Source organism: Vanellus vanellus (genome assembly GCF_965231255.1).
Source record: "Vanellus vanellus genome assembly, chromosome: 3".
Lineage (NCBI taxonomy): Eukaryota > Metazoa > Chordata > Aves > Charadriiformes > Charadriidae > Vanellus > Vanellus vanellus.
In genome coordinates, this window is record NC_138907.1 from 10,592,731 (window position 1) to 10,614,470 (window position 21,740).

Sequence of the window (21,740 nt, forward strand, 5' to 3'; positions counted from 1 at the left end):
AAACTAAACCAGAGCCTGTTAAAATGTCTCAATTTAATAGCTGACAGCTGTAAGTTCTGATGAAGTTATTTTCCTTTTGAAAAAAAAAAAAATCAGAACTAAGTATTAAGATTAGTGTTAGCTATTAGGAATGGTTAAGAATACTGGAATACAATCTCTATTTTGCAGATTCTGTATCTATGCAACAATTCCCCTTCTTCATATTCTGCTTCTTCCTTTGATTTGCATGTCTTGCCCATTTCGACATCTTTGCCTCCTTGACTGTTTTCTGTTCCTGTAAGTTTGTGCAGTCAAATCCTGGTTTTGAACTATGTTTTCTGTTTTCAGATGTGTCCTTTACACAATTCTTTGCAATGTTCTTCAGCCTCTTTTGTGATAGATCCTGAATGACATTTTATTGATTTTTCTATTTTCCTTTGTGACTTTTTTTTTCTATACTGTTTCCTTTTTATCTTTTCTTGTTGGCCAGCCATAAGACACTTAACTCCCTTTTTCAAACTCAGATTTCCATTTGTCACACTAAGTGGTATTAAACCATTTGTAAGTTCCTTAAATGGGAAGAAGGGCCGGTGACAGCATCTACTTATGCAGCCTGTTTCTGTGCTCTTACACCATTTGATGAAGTGCTGTAAATTGACCAGCGTGACTTCCTGAAATTTTAAGTCCTTATGGAATTGACAGTATTCTCTGAATTGGTGCAAATTTCCCAGCTCAAGGATGTTCTGCTCCCTTAAACTGTTAGCAGACTGTATGCAGTAGAGGTGCATAAGCTTTCTTTTTCCTCCATGCCTTCTTAGATACATTTAAAAATATCTGTTCCCAGAGCTTTAACCTTTGCAGTTCACTCGTTACTGAATACACTGTTAAAATCTAAAACTTAGGATAATCAGTTGGTAGAGAAGGATGCGCTGGTCGCATTGTTCTTGAGTATTTACAACCTTTCTGTGAATAGGGAACCAAGTGTTATAATACTGTTATATCATGCAGTATAATCTGTTACCTTCATCTCTAGAATGCATCTTTGCTATTTTCTTTTCCGTCTATAAATACCACTTGCAGCAGTACGGAGAAACTGCTCTGTCTAAATACCCTAAAAAAGTGAAGCCTTTTAAACTTACTCTCTAACTGATACTAGTCTCCCATTCTTTACTTGTGCAAGTCAGTGAACAGTTTGTGGTGAGGGAACTTTAACCGTTATGTTGGGAAAAAATACATTAACTTGTATGTATGTTGGTTGCTGTTGGAGGATAACGTGCTCCATTTCATTTCCAGCTAGGTTCTCATCTTTCATATTTGCCTCGACCCGATAGACATATGTGGGATATAGCTGATCAATGACACACAGGCCTGTAGCCATTTCTTGCTGAAATTAGGAGGGAGGTTTGTTTTCTGTACTGGGAGTTCTGCGCGTACCTTAGCCTCCTTCTCTGCTTTGGGAAAACTCTCTGCAAAGGAAAATATTATTATTCCTTTCTAATGCTCATAGCATTGCTGAGGAGTAGGAGTGTGAAACTGGTCTAATGACTATCAGTTTTCTTGCTGCCTGTAGAGTTGGGGCTTTCAGTGTTGTATCTGATCTTCTTGGTACACATGAAATCAGGAAGTTCAGAAACTTTAGAAAACTGGGCTGCCCTTAGTTTTTTGTACTTGGAGTATCACAAATTGTATTTTTAAGAGGTAGTGTGTTTGATTCTACAGATGTTGATAACACTTGCCTTTAGCTTTTTTGAAAACTACTCCAAAAATAAGTTTAAATTTGCAAGCATGGTAACAAGTACTATACCTTTATGTGACAGTAATTTCTGCAACACACTAAAGCGTGTTTAAAAAACAATGCAGAGAAAAGAAAGCCTACCTTTCACACCCTTCATCAATCCAGTAGCAAGAGTGCTTGACTGGAAGTATTGCAGAGAATATAACTTATTTCTTGGCTGTTTCTGTTAATTTTTGGAGGGAGGTATTGAACTAACAATTAACTGGGCCGAGTTTTTACTGGGATTGTTCTGCAGAGCTGTTTGCTGAAGCTCCCTAGTTCATTTTTGTTTTATAGTACCTGGAAGTGCTGAGAATTAAATTGTCGTAATTGAAAGCAGCCTCATGAGACTCTATCTATATATAGCAAATTATATTTCAATATGGCTTTTGGTCAAGTTAATATCTTCTTGTAAAGTAACTGTCTGTTCCTATTTCTATGTAGGTCAGCCAGTGATTAATTCTCTGTTTTGCTGGACCACTGTTTTATTGCTTTGTGTTGGAGTGGAAGTTTTGAACATTGTCTGGTTTCTGGGAAGGTACTTCAGACAAAAACTGTTTTATTTCCAAATTGTTGCAGAGAAAGGGAGAAGCTATAATTGCCCACTAAATATTTGGCCTGTAAAACAGGTGTTTTGACTCTTTTGGGGTAGTTTTGTTTTTCTTCACTGGACAGACTAGAAGATGCTAAATAATAGCTTAAGTATAATCTGTTTTAATTACTGTTGAAAACTGTGTGACTTTGTAGTCCCTCCAGGTTCTCAGTGATGCTTGCATACTTTGGCTTAATGTTTTGAATGAAGTTTTGCTTCCTTTGTTCTATGTTACTTTATTTTTCCAAATCTGAAGTTGTTGTTCTTTCACATAAGCATGACACAATTTACTGTTTGCAGTTGCTTGGATTTTCTATGTTCATATTCACCAGTGAATGGAAAAAAATCCTTCTTATTAATGAAGTAATTAAATCAGAGAAGATCATAAATGGCTGATACCCAGTTAATATCCATCAGTGTTCTGAAGAACAAGATCAACATGATAGGCTTTGTTTTTTGTTTCCCTTTAGTATCCCATTAAGTGTAAGTTGATGTAATTTCTTTGTTATTAAGATGTTGACCCTTAATTGATAATCCCGTGACACCTTAGTCACTTGTTATAATCTTCAGTCACATTCTATGCTTTCACCCATAGTGTTTATTATAAGCTTTGCACTATGTACTTAAAAACAAAAATTGCCGTCTTTGAAATGCTCTCTAAAACTTCAGCTCCACTTTTGTTATGTATAAAGATTTATGTATTTTTTTTAAATTTGTCAGTGATATCTCTGTTGCCTTGCAGTCTTCCCTGTATCTTCTATCTTGTTTTGTACTTGGATTACAAATTTTCTGGTTCGTTTTCACTAGCATGGTCTTTGTCACTGTAAGAGTACAGTCACGGGATGGATTGATTTGGAAACTTTATTGCAATTATCTTTAAAGTAGGGAAAGAAGGCTGATGTCATCTCTTCAGCTAAGGGAAGTGAATACATTTCAGGCTTGTGTAGTAAACCCAGTAAGAGGTTTTGTAGGTGAAACCAATATGTTAACAAATAAATTAGTATCTTGCAAATTCTTTTGTGACTTCTCCACAAGCAACGCAGGACCAACCTGTCTCACCCTGAAGACTTTCTAATGTGAGCTCTTAATTGCATCAGAACTTACTTTGATTTAGTGGTGACAGAACTTTATTGTTCCCCTACTGAAGGTTGGGTTGCTTCAGAATCTTTCTGGGAAACTCCTTTCCTTGGCTTTTGCAGAGTTCATTATTCATTTATGCACTTAAAATTACAGGGTTCTGAGAATTTTGAAAAGTGATGCAAGCTTTAGAAATGCCAGCTCTATAGCGATTGCATAAGTAGACTGGATTGTTGCCTCTCAAGAGTAGTAGCTGGGAACTGCCAAAAGTTAAATTGTCTAATAGCACACAGGGAATTGTACCTTAGCTCATAAAGTTAACGCTTTTGTTCCTGTGACTTTCTCTCAAGTTCTATTTGCAGATTGTAGTGCTTATGCAAGTTTTTGCAGTGAGAGATCATGTTATTCTGTATGAGAGTTTGTGGTTTCTTGTACATAAGATGTTTTGATTTTCTTCCAATAATGAGATTTATTTTTTAGTTTTCTAAATGTGGGACAATTTTTTCTCTGCCTTGCCTTGTTTTAAAAACTGCACTGTTTGTCTGTAGCACTGTTAATTATCTGTACCTGATGCTGCAGACTCTGTCAGGGAGGTCATTAGATAGAACAGAAAGCTTTAATACACATTACAGATGCAACAATGGAGTTATGTTAAATTTAAAGCAATCCAGTTATCCTTTAGGTTTTTATTATGTCTACATCAAACTTGTGTAAGATACCTTCTAGGGATTGACACGTATCTAGTGAATATCAGTGCTAATTGTATGCTCTGACTTGGTGGCTCCTTTTCTCCTCCCAATTCAGGAAGAGAACTTAGCAGTAGGACTGATCATGCTTCCTTCTTAAACCTTTTTACAGACTGATTTTTTTTTGGTATTTCTACTGGGTCCTTGTGTCTCATTCTGTCTTAGGTGACTTTTTTTTTTCTTGAAGGTAGTTTATCTGCAGATCAGTAAATAGTGTTGTGTGTATGTATGGATATATGATTAAACCAAGTATGTTGTATCTTCAAGGTCATGCAAGTTTAGATTTTTGCTGAAAGCTCTGCAGTTGTGCTGGAGTTCATCTAGGAAAAGCTATGGCATTTGTGTATATGAATATAAATCATATAATCCCTGCTTTAACTGGACAGTCTTTACAGGTTGCTTTTCAGTCCTGAACACTTTGCATTTAGACTTTTATTTGACTAGGTATATGTTTTATTTCTATCTTTCCTTTTAATATTAATAAAGCAAAAGGGCGTATTAAAGATAGAGGCTGAACCCTCTTATAATTATGCTCTTGATTCCTTTAGTTTTCCTGTCTGGTAGAGGCCTTGGCAACAGTAGCTATCTCTAATTTCAGGTTCGCTTCTTGCTTCATTGGTTTAGGGCTTCCCTGTGATATCCTAGAATAGCTACTTGACTGTGATGGCCTTAAGCCATTAATATCTCATTTTGGAGGAGACCCGTGGATGGTGGAGGATTTAAATAAAGCATAGCAGAAGTGAATGGCCAACTGCCAGCCAGGGGACAAGTGGCTTCCCTTGAAATGACTGACAGAGCTTGAGCAGAGCCATGACTGGATTAGATGGTGACTAAGGAGCAAACTGCAGGCTTTTCCTGAAGCTTGTACAGTCTTTCTTGCTTCCTGCATCCTGAGGGGGGATGTGGTAGAACCCGATGTACATCCAAGAGGGAAGAATCTTCTAAACAATCACCACTTCTTTTATGAACAAATTGAATAAATGTATCCAAAATAAGGTTTTTGTAATGAGACTTTTTCTTTTTTAAATGTGGCAAAGGGTATTATGACACTTATTCTGTGTACTTGCAAAGAACAACAATGCCAGAATGGTGTAACAGCTTTAACCTGACTTGATCTCTACTGTAATCCCAAATCCGGCAATCCCCTTTGCCTTGGTTCATTATCTCTGATGTCTGCAATTTAAATGCCATGTTCAAGAATTAGGTATTAATCTTTTTTTGAGTTTCTCCAAGTACTGAAGGTCACAGGGTGTTTTCTTTAGAGGCAGGATTAACAAATTTAGGCTACTTTGGGGATAACATTTAAAACTTGAAATCTTCTCCTTCCAAAGGTAAGGTAAAACAAGCTGTGATTTTCTTTTTTCCAGTGCTGCCTTTTTTTGACTACATAATGTTTGTAGCCTTCCTCAATGTTTGCTGTTGATTAGCGTTCAGGTGAGATATGGAGTTAGAATATTAACAGCAGCTGTAAGACCAGTCCCTTATACCTTTGTAGTTTCACCTTTGAGTTAAGATCATACATAAAAACTGAGCACTGATACACGTTCAGTGGTTTATCAGAATTCTAGTAAACCTTCCAAGAAGTGTAACTGAAAGTGTTGGGCAAAAGGTTACCCGTAGCTTCAAGGGATGATGATTACGTCGGCAGTTATAGGGGAGAGCACAGTTCATGTGTAGTCCTGGAATGGAGACTGTAACCGAAGATGAAGGTGGAATGGAAGAGTATGTTGGCAGGCTTATGTTGGTGGTCTTAAACAGCTGGGTGGAATTGTAACAGAGATGCTGAGGATGTATCATGCTAGATAGTTGTATCCTCTTGAACATTGTGGCTACCAGAAAGGCAAATGCCTCTGCCTCCTCAAAGGAAACCGTAAATTGATTGGACAACAACATATTAACTAAATATAACTAAGATTTTTTTTTTTAATCCCAAATGAAACTTGTCCATTTTCTCTTAGATTTTTTTTTTTAAACAGAAAATATTACTAAACCTTCTAAAGCATTTGATGCTTCAGTTATTACATTATGTAGGCCATTAAAAACGTGCTTCTCTGTTTTTTCAACTCTTGTAGAATCAACATTTGGATAATACTTGTGTATGTGAACAAAAAGTAGAGGAGAACACGTTAACAATCCCTTGGCAAATTTTGAGTTGAAAAAATATGTACATTTTTGCATTAAGGTGCAATAGTTAGATTATAGCAGTTTTCAGTTTCTCGTTTATTTCTTTGTGGGATACATTTGTTTTAGTGTCTTCAACATGAGAAGCTTCAAGTATTGGGTTGTAGCTAAGTCAGAGAAGTTAAAATTATCATTAGAGAAGTTCCTAAATAAAATAAACTCTTGTACTAGATCAAATAGTCTTCCTGCAACTTCTTTTCCTCATGCTTTATGGGTTTTCTCAATGTCCAACAGTCATAGTTAGGAGAGCAAATGTGTCCCAAAACCACTTGGAATAACTTAAAAGCAAGTTCAAGTATGGGTTGATTTGAGTTTGGGTTTTTTTTTTGTTTGTTTGTGGGGTTTTATTTGAGGGTGGTGGTGGTGTTTTTCTTTTTGTGGGGGGCTTTTTTTTTTTTTTTTCCCCCCAATATTTAGGCTGTATCCTAATACTTGGTGGATGTTGAATGCATTCCTTATCTCTGTGTACCTAGGGAACTCTTAATAGCTGTCATAGTTTGTTTTTGTAGATGTATCTTGTGTTCAAGGGTCCAGGAGAAAATAAATGTAATCCATTGCTGTAATATGTACCTTGTGTCTGGTTGACTAAAAAATTAAAGAAACAAATGGTGGATACTCTTCCATAAAAATAGTGTTTATTCTTTTGCTAACATAACATTGCAAAATTTATTTGGTAAAGACCATGTTCTCTGTTTCTTTCATGACCCATGCTGTTCTGTGAATTCAATATATGATAGCAATTCTAGAGTTTCGTTAATAAAAATTATCAATTTTAATGGGAAGTTTTACTTAAAGAAGAGCAGGAGAGCACAACTGTTAAGTACCAACTGAATGCCCAAGTCCATTACTGTCATGCTTGTGGTCTGTGCTACTTAACCTGGTACCATTACTGTTGCTTCTGTGTTTTTCTTCCTTGCCTTTTCTGTCCTTATTTTTCTTCTGTAATCCCTTGCTTTTCTGGATACCCTCTAAGAATTCCTTGCTCATTTGTAACCCGTTTAATGCCTTCTGTTGCACATGTGGACAACTGAATGTTCACACCACAGGGTAACAAGGTGCCCAGATTTGATAGTTCAAATGCCAGAAGGGGAATGAGATGGTATCAAACTTTCAGGTACTACATTGGAGTTATGGACAGACAAGATGATGGCAATGAAATACGTGGTGGCTACAGCTGTGCTTACACAGCTTTGGTTACAAAAATCAGAGGGACATAAGCAGAGCTGAGGTGGTGAAAATTGTGTAATTGTGAAGGTTTAATAAATTGTCGGCTCAGTTGGATTCAGTTTGGAAGTCTTGTGTCTCAAACTGCTGTCATACTATCTTAGCTTCAGGATTAGAGGGGCAAAGAATTAGGTTGCCCCTCAGAAGAGCAAATGGATTTGTTGATGGCCTAGAAAAATAATGTAAGATTTGGAGATGTAGTACGGCATACTGCTAGAAGATATTTAATTTTGGAACTTACTGAATGTGAGGCAGGTGTCAGACATTTTTATGTATTTCTTTAATTCCTTCTGTGGATGATGAACTTGGAAACTAGGTTGAGAATTTGGGGTCAATGATGAAACTGTCGCTGTTCTTAAGTTGCTCAAACTTCTGCATGTCTTCTAATTTAATGCCCTCTAATTTTTTGGTTTTGCTTAATTCTTTTGTATTGCAATATCTGACTCAACATTAGTATTATAAGAACCTCAGAAGTAGATTTATTCTCTTAGTATTTGAGTGGAAGTCTTGTGCTAGAGAGCTGCTAATTCCAAGGAGGTAGTATTTGGGGGAGTTGCACTCTCTGTGCCTGGAATACTTTTATGGAAAACACCTACTAAGTACTTGCTTTCAGATTGTTTTAAATGTTAATTTCTAAGTTTTGGCAGTTAGTCTGCACTATTATCAGCTCTTAAATTAAGTCCAGTCTTCTTTTTGGGTAACTGTGTTGAGATACTCCAATGTTAAGTAGATTTCTATTAGTGGCTGCAGTGAAAATCCTAAAAGGTGACTTAATTTCTCAGAGTTAAATAGAAATGCGAAATTCCCTGGCAGTCTTATCTATGACATCTTCTTTACATGTTTCCTTTTGTAGTGTACAAATTAGATATTCCTGTTAAATATACTGGAAGATAACCAGTAACCTGTTTTTCTTGATTCACAGGCTCCTCTCAAGTAAGATGCAACTTCTCTGTATTGAGTAGTTTGTTTGATGAGGGCGTTTTGTTTTTTTCTAATCTGATTTAACAAAAAAAGGCAAAATGCATTCACGTTGTTTCTGAATGGTGTAGATGAATGTGTTTTTCTTGTTGCTTTTTTCCAGTCAAACGTATTTCTGTTTGTCTTGTTTTAAGCTGTATTTGTTGTGGTGTCTACAGAAACTTTGGGCATGTCTTTCATCTGTACTCTCGTAAACTCCTTTAGGCTTTTAATTGCTCTGGTAAGTCACATATGAAATGTACAAATTACAGTAGGTGACATCTTGCATATTTTGTGACCAATATTTAATTCAGAAATTCAAATATTAAAGTGGCTTAAAGCCTCTTGGGCTTTGTCTGAAATTCACTTTAATGAACATTTAAACCACTGTGGATGTGTCTGTGCGGTGTGTTCTTTTCCTGCAAAAGTTTTTGCAGCCTTAATAACAAATACCATAGTTTTTTTAGTTTGCCAGCTTGCCTGGTGGTTGTTGAAGAATACAGTGCCAACGTATGACAGTCAAAGTTCTAGTAACTTATTAAACAATGGTCATGGAAAAAAAAAAAAAAAAACACCCAAAAAAAACCCACAACCCAAAACAAAACCAAACTTCTCTTTATCGAGCTGGAAGTTCTTCATTGTTAAAGCTTTGAAAATGGCCAGACATGGAAAATGAGCTCAAAGGAGGACAAAGAATACTCTGCAACAGGTAATTTTCAGAAATCATTTATTTTGGTGCTATGGAGAAGAATGAGAAAAGATAGCATTTGGTGCATTTGTGGAAGAGGAGGGCTCTTTTGAGGAGGCTCTTTTTAAATGCTGACTGCCAGCCTCTGCCATTTTTCCTCTTAGCGCTCTCATTCTTTTCTAGCTGTAGTAGTGGATGATGGAAAACAGCTTTTTGTGTAACTTGAGAATTGAACTTTATTATCTCAATAATTGCTAGTTCTGACCGCCAGCAGATGTGGCTTGGTTAGTAGTTTCACTTGTACCAACTAGTTTGTTTCTTGTGATAACAAAGATAATTAGTAATTTAGGAGGTGCAGGGACAAATGCAGGAAGCAGAACATATAGCATGTTGACAACACCCTATTGATGTGCCCACGTATCAAAAACACAGATGCAGAAACACTAGTAATGTTCCGTTTCTGTGGGAAGCTTTGGTGCATAGGTGTAACAGCCGTCTGCACCGTCCAGGCAGTTTGCACATGTAAGGCCATTTACAACAAAGGATGAGCTTATTACACTTCTTTATATGTTGCTGCAGAAATTATAGTAAATCTTGGACAATTACTTCTGTACAGGTACTAAACAGATCTTAGGAGACTACTCTTGCTGCTTTTTGAATTAATTCATTGTCTGCCTATGGAAACAAATCAAAAGCTTTGAAACGATCTAACTTTTAAACTGTTCTGGGAGTTCATTTGTATTTGTAGGCCCTCACACACCACCTTCTGAGGACTAAATTTGAGATATGTCCTAAGCTGACATCGTGGCTTGCTGGCATTTAAACACATTTTCTACTTTTATACAAGCAGAAAACTAATTGAAGGCTAACACCGTAATTTAAGTCTTTGAACTATTCACAAAAAGATGTACATCATGCAGAAAAGTAACATACAAACAGAACTAGAAGGTGTATCCTGCTAATGGATGCTGAAGAACTGCTTTGTAGTTTGATGTCTTGCTGTGTACAAGCTGTTTTGTATAAACAACTTCAGTGAAGAATTTAGATTCTGCTGCTAATTTTGCTAATTGCAAATTTCCTTTTTTATTTTCTATCCACAGCTCTTCATGTCTTTCACTAAGAGGAAACTTGTCAAGATAATTGCCCTTAACTATCCGACCTTGGAGGATCATGTGCAAAACTGATCTTAAGAAGAGAGAGTGATTTGTGTTTGAAGTAACTGCCAAAGAAAGGGAAATTAAGAAACACATTTTTATGGATAATCTGCAGAAGAAATAAAGACTAAAATCCTTTAATAGGTTACCCTTAATCAGTAAAAAGGCACAGCTGCTGAAAGGAGAGAAAAGGAGAATAATTAGGAGAGAATAAAATTGCAAAGAACAATTTTATTCTTGAAGGAACAAACTGCATGTCGTATGAACTTCTGAAATACTTCAGTGACATGTTTTGACCTCTCCCTAGTAAACTGGTATTTCTGCAGTGTTCAGAATTTGGTCAGCCTTCTGTTAGTAGACTCCGGACTGTTCCTCAATCTGTAATTATTTCTAAGTTAACTTGTATGGATCTAACAGCATTCAAAAAAAAAAAATTCAAGACTATTCTGAAAGGGTAAGGCTGTGCAAAATATCCGTAGTATTCCAGCTGCTTGTTCGAAGTTTGTAACTTGAGAGAAAAAAGTGGAACTCCAGCAGTATGGTAGCAATGCCCAGATGCAGCTGAGGAAAGTGTGTTTTATACTAGGCGTAGGTGCCAAGTGAATATGTTGTGGAGTGTTGATGCTGTACAAGCGGTATTTCTTCAACAAAGCATGTGTCACTCATTTTGAAATGGCTAATATGGTGTATGAGAGGATACTCTCACTTCACGTGAGGTATGCTAAATATGTATCTGGCAGGAAATGCTAATATTATAATGAGTTTTCTAAGTTGGGGATCTTAAGAGTTGCATCAGAACGTTGTTACTCTACACATTTATTTGTAGACAGGTCTGCATCAGAGATTAAATGACATGCTGTTTAGAGATTTTACAGTGACTTCTGTCTTTATAAATGAGTATCATTATCATAAAACTATAAAATAAAAAATATAAGTCAATGCAGTGTTTTATAATTATGATGATCTCTTGCAGTAACCGTCCAATTTTCTGTTAGCGCATCCAGTCACAAAGTAGTATTTTCCAGCATTCTTTAGAATGCTACCTAGTCCTGGTGTTAAACTTCGGTAATTCTTTGCATTAAAACTGTTCAGATGAAAGCGTGTACCCGATATTATTTTTTTTTCCTTTTCTTAAAGGGCTCATTTGATACTTGATGAAGTCTCATAGCTGTGCTTCCCTCCCTGCTTTTTTTCATAACACATTAATGTGGATGTAGCTCTAGACCTTCCATCTTACTCATTACCTACATATTCTTAAACAGCAAGAAAATATTAGCTTTTTTAGCACTTGTGTTCCAAGGGCTTATATTGTATCTCATACAGCGTGTACACATACTGATTGTATTTGGGGACACATACCTGACCTTTTTGTACTGCAGTTCAGAATACAATGAAAAATGCCTGCCCTGAAGACCAAATTATTAATCATCTCTGAGGATCAGGTCTTTGGTACAGAGGAACACCTTTATGTTTGTCCAGGTCATAGCTGTGCAACTGGGAATCTTGTCATGAGTAGCTTAAACATTTATTTGTACCAAAAAAAAAAAAAAGAAGGGATTAAAGTCGTCTTAAAGCTTAGTAGACTTTCGGAATCTCCTGTGAAGATGAACACTCAGTACATCAATAGCAGGTAACTACTTTTTAAAATACCTTATTTAAGTACTATGTAGCAAATATTGAATAATCATATAATTTTTACATTGTCACTTACTAGATTTTTCTCATTTTTTTGTAGCTATCCAAATTCCGGTCCTGGATAGGTAAGTATTCTTAACGCTTCTTTTTAGTAGTAATTGTTTCACAGAAAAACTAAGCTGAAGTTTATTCACGTCTTTTGCTGCTCACAAATACTTTTTAGGCTACTTCACGTAGATTACTTGATTGGCTTAGCCTGTGCATCTAGATGCATAGTAAGACTCCTTATAAACATTACGCTTAATCAGTTAGTGAACTGAAAAAAGTTACCCCCATTTTTTAGTTTTTCCTGCTCAATTTTCAGGAGCATTTTATGCTTCCTTGGGCAGATTGATTTCAGTAGCCTGTACTGGAAATTAACTTTATCCCAAGACCTGAACAAGGATGTAAGTGCGCAGAGCAGTCTTCTAATGTAGTTAAGATTGTATATTTGTGTGTGCATGTGCATAAGTGCACTGGTTTTAATTCAACTTTCTCCTTTAATTTGCAGCCTTCCAGTCTGGTGTTTTTCTTGCCTCTTCATGACCTCGTGTCTTGAGCAGCCTAGCTGGATCCCCTGGTTCCTGTTTCTTCTTGTTTCAAAATTCTGCTTTCCCCCATTTTAAATCCCCTACCCTTTTATATTCATTTAAATATACTAGGCTTTTATTACCTGTTTTGGTCTTCGCTGTTTTTATTAAGACTTTGACTGGGTTCCGTCCAAGGTTTTCCATGTGGCACTGTTCTCCTGGATTCCCTGCCACAGTGGAATGAATTTCTCTTGTAGAATATCTCAGTCATGCTTTTGAGGTTTTGGGGATTTCTGTTCTGCTACTCTGTCTTGCTATAAGTAGGTGTTGGGGAAGAAGTTAAGGCTGTATCTTTTACTGCTCTGCTTATGAAACAAGTATATTATAAAGCAAGAGGGCTTATGGATTGTGGGGGATAAGCAAAGTGAATGTGTTCCGGAGGTAAAAAAAAGAAGCAAACGACCCTCCCCCGACAACAACACATCTCCTCTCAGACTTGTTTAGATTCAGGAGATGTTTGTTCTAACCCATTCTGTCCTTATTAGGAAATGCAATTGCATGCTTCCAGGCTAAATGTAGTTCTTCCTTTTTTTTTCCCTTCTGTCAAGTAATCTCTATTTCTGTTCAATTTTGTATTATTTTGAGGAGTCTTTCTGTGCAAGTGTTCAGCTATGGAATCCCTATGCTCCACACTGTAAGAGAAACACTGCTGAATAGAATGTGTCTGAGAGTCATCTTAAATATGTTTTGTTTTCTTGTATAAAACAGTCCCTTAAAAATATTTTTTTTTAAAACGTTTGGTTATGAATCTTAAGTTATGAATCTCTTAAGTTATCTGGTCACTCCTTTGCTGGCTGACTCTAAAAAAAAAAAAAAAAAAAAAAAAAAATTAAGCATGTGTGTATTGTGATTTTTCTCTGGCTCAAAGAGAGGTAATTACAGAAAAAATACCAACGTTTAATGTTAGTGTCTTTTGGCGTTCATGTTGCAGTAGTTGTAGTTTTTTCAGTATGTATGAGTTCAAAGTGACTGTATACTCAAAGTGTTAATTTTTCTTACTATGACTGTGTCGTAGTGCAGCAAGGATTTTAAATCTTGGTTTAACTTTCCATTCAGCTACAAAACAGGAGCATATTAACATAGTACATTACAAAAATATTTTAATGTAAAGCGGTTTCGTCTGAATTTCTTGTCATGTAAACCACTTTTTTTTGCATCATTCTTCCTGTGTGAATCCTTTTTGGAGGGAGTGGGCAGGTGGCTCTGGGGAGAAAATACGCTGTGGTTTTCTTATGCTAATTGAGTAAGCTTTGTCATGGTAATTCATAAGGACATGTCTGTTTCTGCGTATAAAATGGTAAGATTATGTGATGTCTTGCAATTAAGTATTTTAACTTGAAAAGTAGCATTTGCACAATATATAAGTAGTGAGTTTGATTTTTGGAGTTTAGGATATGGGATTGAAGTTCTTATCATCATGTGGACTGCTGAGATGTTCATGGAAATTCTCATTAGAGGAGACCTCTTGATGTTTATATTTATTTATATGTTTTGGTAACATAGACCTCCTATTCAAATAAAACACTGTCCCTGGTACATTTTTTATTTTTTAAATAACCATGTAACTTGGATTGCCCAAGGTCTTTACAGTCCTGAAACTTAAAATAGTTCCTCTAAGCTAACTTGGGAATAATTGCGACTTTGTTCTTTTTTTTGTGTTTCAGGGAAATGAGGCAAGTTACCCTTTGGAAATGTGCTCACACTGTAAGTGTTTTAATTGCTACGTTATATTGTTAGAGAGGTTAATCTTATTTGGAGTTCGATATGTACAACTTTCATGTATGAATTTACTGGATTTGTTGCTTAAAAAATTGTGCAGTTTATGTACTAACCAGAAGAGTAAAACTAAAAGGTGAAAGCTTACCTTTGGAAAAAATACAGCTTTTGCTGTTTGACTGATTTTTGATTTTACAATCTATCTTTAAAACAAATCAATTATAAAGATTTTCTCAATTTTTCTATTAGAATGCAAAAGAAACTTATGGTAGTTTAGATGTCTGTAAAGTTAAGTGTTATAACTGGTAGTTCTACTGGTGGGGCTTTTCCATCAGTCCCAGTGCCAGTTCCTCAGAGATGCGGAACAGCTTGTGGTGCAGTATGTGCTATGTTAGGGGTGAAGGAGGTTGCCTAAGCTGCCTTTGCACCCTCAGAGGAAAGAGAGGTTGAGGTTAAAAGAGCATTTTTTCCTGTGTAAGCTTGCAGCCAGGCATTTAGGTGAGAAGCCACTTGGTGTTATGCGCTTTTGGCCACGTGAGCATAAAATTCATTGCTGTCTCATGGGGTCAGTCTGCCCTGTAAAAATAACAAAATATTTCTTGCCTGAAGCTGACCAAAGAAAAGGTCGTCTTGTGAAGTGTCCCTGTGGTGTTATGCTAAGCGTACTTATTTTTAACTGGTTTTGCCTTGAATATTTTTATTCAGCACTAAGTCATGCATAGACCTGTGTATGTATGGATGTACTGCTTGATAAAATTCCTCATCTTTGGTGAATCAGATCTTGTTTTTTAAACAGGATAACAAATTCTTCAAGATAGGGACTGTCTTCTAGATTGCTTTCACAATGCTAGTCATAATTGAACACTATCTCAGCATAACTCAAATGGTAATATAAAATAAATAATCATAGAGGAATCTTTTTCTAAATATGTTTTCAGAGAAATGAGGCTTTAGCTAGTAATTTGCAAGTCCTCTATGCCTAATACACATGTCCACATGAATTATAATTTGAGTCATCAGTTTGTAAACACTTGAGAATCTTCTCCGCAGCACTGCATTGCTGTTGTGCTCTCAGTGTATGTTCTGTTAAATATGGGTGTGTGGGTGGAATTTTCATACTTGATGAAAACTTCAGTAGTCTCTTCCTGAATCGTGTATGTCAATCTTGGGTTACTGCTCCATTGGTCAGTTTTTCCTTAGGGACAAACTGGCTTCTGAAGATATCTTTCTCTTTTTTTTTTTTTTTTTTTTTTAAACTATGTGTGTCTCTGCCAGAGTTGTAAGCAACATGTTCCCATCTGCCATTTGATTCTAGGACAAGCTATATTCATTGGTAGCAACTGCCAACCTAAAGGTTTATTACTGAGCTTCTTTGCCCCCTTTTATTGCAGAGAAAGAGATGGTTTCCGTGTTATATTCTGTGGTTAAACTGTATGTTGAGGATATCGTGTAAATCTGCGGTTTTGCACAATTAAAGCTTTGATGGCCCTTTTCACAGTAGAGAGTCAGTCAGCTGCTTCTCTGGGAGCAACATACATCAGGGAAGATGTATTTATCAGAGACGGCCCTTTGCTTGATTGTGCCTAACTGCTGGAATGATTGCAGTGTGCTTAAAGATTCTGGATGGCTGAATATCCTGAGAGAAGGGGGGTTTGCGGCACAGATGTGTACAGTAGCATGTCTGTGAATAAGTCCACTAAGCAGGTGTTCACCTTGTTCTTCAAATGTTAAACATTCATGCTGCTTCCAAGTAGCTGTCACTGACAGGACAAAAGCTTTTCAGGGCAAGACCAGACAACATTTTTGAAGATCATTTGATAAGGATTTTGAATGGTTAGACTTTTTGGGGAGGCTGTCAGTTAGCAATAATGTGTTTATGCTGTCAGCAGGGTGGCTTTGGGTTGTCACCTCTGCCTGGCACTGCAGTCACTATTTTGGTGCCTCATTTTATAAGAATAATTTTGTTTTAAAGTTGGCAGTTGCAGGAGGCAAATTCAGGATACTGTGCCGATGACGCACACCATTAAATAGTCAAGAATGTTCTTTTTACCCTTCATTTTATAATGTTAGTTCTTTTCATAGGTTGAATTAGTGGTGCTGAAGAGCATAGTTTTGTTTCTCAGCTGTGCTATGTCTGAGAAATTACTGAAAATCTAGTACCATTTTACGTGGTGAAAATTTGATGTCAGCCAAGCTATGTCAAATTAGCCATGAGAAAATTTTATCCTAGCAAAAACCTGTGAAGAAAACTATTTCATAGTATAGCAAACAATATTTTATGGTAGAAAATAGTTTATAGTATAGTATTTTATAATATAAACAATATTTTATAGTATGTTTTGGTTTATAAGGAGACTGGTATCTCTTTTCTAACTTAGGAAATTGTAATTGACACATCTGAAGTCATGAAAAGGATTAGGCCAGCTGTGTGTAAGCATATACAAGACAAGTGGTTGAATGTGTTCTCAAGGGCGTCATCTTTTTGAAATCTGATCTCCAAGACTGAAATGGCTGTCTTGGTTGCTACTCTGAAACATTATATTCGTGAATCAGACAAGACTGTAGATAGAGGTGAGAGCTTTTGCTGAAGGTCTGTTTTATTTTGAGATCTCCGCAATCCATTCTTATGGAGGAAAAAATATTTTTTTTTAACCTGGGAACATTTTAAAATAAAATTTGGAACATGTTTTCTTTACAAAAATCTTTTTTTCTGATACCTTAGCAATGCTCTTTTTCGTAACGATCTTGTATTTGAAAAACATGTGGAAACTGGGCTCTCTGTGACCACATTCTGGTCTGTTTTTTGTTAGTTTTAAAATACTGGCTCAAAGTTATGAGTATCTGAAAAGACCACCTTTTAAGTACAGGTTTAAACATTTAGGTAAACACTTGGACTTCACCTCTTTGCTGAGCAACATACAGCTTTTCTAAGGTTTGTACGCTTTGCAGGTGCCTGTGTTGTGTACTCTGAAGCCATGGATGTACAGTGCTTTGGAATACATAAGCAATTATCCTGTTAACATATCACCGAATGTAGGGGATTTCGGAGAGGTCTGTGTGGTTTTTAAGGCATTCCTTACTTTGACTACCATGTTAATAGGAAGCTAGCCATATACCTTTACACTGATTAGAAAAAATACTATTAAAGTTTCTGAAACTACTTTTTTCAACATAGAGCATACCACACTTCAGAAATCTGCTTTTAATGAAGGTTTTTGAGTTGCCACTTGAAGACTATTTTAAAACATCATGGATCATCCTCTGGTGTTCTGTGTTGGGGGAAAGGAGTGGAGTATTCAGTAATACATATCAACATATTAGAGTGTCCAGCTGAAAGATAAAGCTCTTCTGAAATGGGAGTTACGCAGAGCATTTGCATGTGGCTTCTTGGAAGCATGGAGTCCTTGCATTTTAACCTGATTCATCCCATTTTTAGATGTATGCAAATGAATTCAAGATACAAAGCAGGTATTGTTGGCTCTAGAATTTTAATACTTGGATGAAAGAGGAATATTTTGAAAATACTGGTAGTTCTTTAACCAAAAATCCTTAATGCTGATACTGCTTAACAAAAAAAAAAAACTGCCTTGTGTTAGTTACAAGGTGAATGAAATTCAAAATATATTATGAAATAAGCATAAATAACTCTGTGGGCTTTTAAAACAGTGAATAATTTGATGTTTCTACAGGGCTACCAGCAAAGCCTTTTAAAGAAAAGCATTTAACAGGTATTATTTCAAGCCAGTTATTAAGTTTGTAGGCTCAGGCATCAGTGCCAAGCTGATGGGATACTTTCCAATTCTGCTGAAAAGCATAGGAAGCATAGAGCCTCCTGTCAGCTGGGGAGCAAAGCACAAAAAAGGCTAACTTGAGTTTGAGGTTAGAGGAACGCTCGCTGCGGCCAGAGCTCAAGGAAGCTCAGACCGCTGTGATGAGTCACAGGCAAACTCTGCCTCAAATGATGTAAACAAAGCTTGAGCCTCCTTATTTTTCGCTCAGTGATTTTTATCGCCCTGTTTATACTATTGTGGACTTGGACCTCCTTGGATTTCCTAGTGTTTTCATCTCTGTCCTGGTCTCCTGAGCTTGTCTTGTAAAACTCTGTCTGCTACTGCCACCATCAGTCCTTCTGGCTCAGAAACCTTCACTGTATCTGAACTATCCTGTGCCTTACAAACATACTGAAGCTCTTGTGAAAATGCATGGGCACAAGGCTTGCCTGTAAGGAGCCTTTACCGAAGAAGGAAAAGTTTTGTTCAGGCTCTGAAAACTTAATTCAGTACTCTGTTCTTCTATGTGAAATTTTAAGAAAGTCAGTCTGTCTCTAGATACTGCAGAAGAAGCAGTCTCGTAAAAGGGGGGGCATGTCCATCATAGATGAGGACTGTTGTATATATGCACATTCGTGGAGGAAATGTGAACAAAAAATGAATAGGATGTCTTTGAAATTTGCTGTTATACATAAATATTTGCTGTTTTCCTTTAAAAATTCAAACCAAGTCAAACAAAATGCCCCCAAACCCAGAAAACCTACATGTTTGTTAGGTAAGTTCAGCTCAGGCAGAGAGAATCAGCAGAAGTGAAGACTGAATTAAAGGAAGAAAGAATAGACAAAACCTGCAAATTTAAAATAAGACTTAGTCTAATGAATTCATGCCTTATTTCATATTATATTTTTAAAAGCTATTTTATGAAGGCAGAGATGTTATTGAAATATGACTTTTTTAAAATGTATAAGCTCTTTAAATTTCAGTTTATAGAAAGGATTTTAAAGGTAAGTGAGGTGCTTGCAATGTGTTTAGGGAAAAATAATGAAGTTGTTCTGATATGAAATTCTCATACAGTCAGTTATGAAACACTGATCTGCAGATGTTTTTATCCATATATGTTCATTATGAACAGAGGCTTTTATGCTTATGAACTATTAAAGGATATTTTCCTATTCTTGTAATTACTTTGATTTTTCATTATTTTCTCCTCCAAATACTCTCATCTGTGGTGTGTCCATTGCCAGGAATCAAACATTGAACGAGACTGATATTTGGTCAGCTTTTGGCAGAGAGACTAATTTCTTCACTACTGTTTTTTGACTCAACCCCCCCCCCCCCCCCTCACCTCTCATCTCCCCCCCAAGAGTAGAACTTCTTTCAGTTCTCTAATGCAGGCAGACTCTTTGCTTGAATATTTCAAGGTTAGGAATGAGAAATTTGTAATACCAATTTCTAGTAGAAACTGCTGTATCTGTACCTGGACTCTGTATTGCAGATGAACTGGAATGGACCATATGAGCTATGAAATTGCACATGTGTATGTGTACAGAAGGAGTAATTAACATTTAAGTATGAAGACTCTTTAATTTCATAATTTAGGCAATTGTTGCTTTGCTACAGTTCAGCAGAACACAAAAAGCATCGTCATCTGTTTCTTGTCTTTATCATCCATAATCTTGATCTCCATGAATACAAAATTTAAAAGAAAAACATAAATTGGTGCTTTATCTTCTCTTAAGCATTGCTGGTTTGTAAATTTAAGTATTTGGCTAATTGCAGATGCAAGGCTGGCTAACTGAACAGTGATTCTTATGCCCAGCAGATGATGGCAGAACATATATTTTCAGCGTAGCAGTGATTCTTATGCCCAGCAGATGATGGCAGAACATATATTTTCAGCGTAGCAGTGATTCTTATGCCCAGCAGATGATGGCAGAACATATATTTTCAGCATAGCATTGCTTGTTAACATTGTGTGCAGTGGATCTGTTTCTGAATGTCCCGATAAAATGTTCTCTTTTTTTAATTCATGTTGGTAGGTGCTGCTAGAGATAGATTAGTTTGAAATAAAATACCTTTCTGGGAAAAGTTTGTTTTCTTAGCACATCCTGTGGAAGATCTTCTCTCTCTACTTTAGCAGGCCAGTGTGGTGGCAGAGTTGGTCTTGTCTGTCTTTTGTGCCAGCTGTAATAATTTCAAGCTATGTAGCAGTGTTTGAGTCACTTGTATACAAGGTAATTAGCTCCACTTCATAGCAGATCATTGACAGAACTTTGGGGCTCACTTTCAGTCTTTGCTTTTATATTTGTGAGGAAAAATATCGTGGACTTTAGCTCCCAAACCAGGAAATGGACTGGAGTTGCGAAATAAGACTTTGCTTAATGCTACTCTGGGGTTCTGAGAAATGATGCTCTGTAATGACTGCTGGGCTTCTGTCCTGGCTCAGGCTTCTCTTTAGTTACGTCCTCATCTGTAAAAATGTCATTGCTGTGTTCTGATACTTAGGGTTTTCTTAAGTGTAAGTTAAAAATGTTTCAAAACTTCCAATTTGTTAACTCATTAGTTTGTGTGGTAAGGGAGAAGAGGTGCAGCTGTGTTAATGCTTCTTTCATTTTTCACTATTGTGTTTTGGTGAAATTGCAGAACTGTGAAGTATTTCAGGTTGCTTAGGAAGCTTTAATCTTTCAATTTTAGTCAGTGCTAGTCTTTCCATTAATATTGGAAATGAGATCTCACTGATCTGGTAAGAGGATGACAGTGCATTATATACACTATAGGTAATACTTTCAATTTGCTGTTTAGTTGTTTTGAAGTGAAGTTAATTTTTAAAAAGAAATAGTTCGTGTACTTTTTATTGTTTTTATCAGTAGGAAATAGTTCTAACAGTAACCCTCACAGAACTTATTTCAAGGTTTCCCAGCATGAGTTCTAGATGCAATTGCAAACTTCTGATTTCAACAATAGATCATTTATGAGGGATTTGTCTTAAAATAAAGGCCAGTTACTTGAAAGATGTTGTGATTTTTGAGTACAGGTAAGGAACTAAGACGGTTGTGGTTGGACCAGAACACTATTATAAAGATGACTGATAAAAGTAGGGAGACTGATGTCATGGCTGGACAAGTCCTTAGATACATGATTGTAATATAGGTATAGATTACGTTTATTCATATGTTCATTTTGCAGTGGAAAATGTGTTTACATATGTAGTGTGACAAGCCATGTTTAATGTTTCTGTACTTTTTCAAATGCTTATGCTGTGCGGACTTTTTTAGGCCATTAACTCTTTCTATGTGAGTTACAAGACCGGAGTAGAGCTTGCAGTAAAAAGGAGATTCCCATGTTAACAGCTTGCCAAAGTGCTGGCTTTGCACTACGCTGCAGTGGGCCTGGTAACTTCAGGGCAGCAGGGCAGGGAGTGAGGGTAGATAGTGCCTGCTGTTTCAAAGACTGACTGACTCTGTTTACAGTTTTAAGATTTTGAGGGGAAAAAGGAAACCAAGGAGTTTTTGTGGACAGAAGCAAGAGTTGGCAAATACCTTCAGTATACTGGTGTAGAAGCAGAATTTGGTGCTGGCAGAACTCCTAAGCAACTATTTGGGCTAACTGCCAGTGGAG

The 21,740-nt window shown here is 36.5% G+C and overlaps 1 protein-coding gene across 1 annotated transcript in view; it reads left to right on the forward strand.

Annotated features, from left to right (window-relative positions):
• The window catches only part of PPP3R1 (protein phosphatase 3 regulatory subunit B, alpha), a 41,812-nt gene that overhangs the window by 9,971 nt on the left and 10,101 nt on the right, over positions 1-21,740 (forward strand). The window contains exon 2 of the mRNA XM_082481175.1: positions 14,301-14,340. Within this exon, the coding sequence (XP_082337301.1) occupies positions 14,301-14,340 (40 nt within the window). The remainder of the gene's footprint in view (positions 1-14,300; positions 14,341-21,740) is intronic.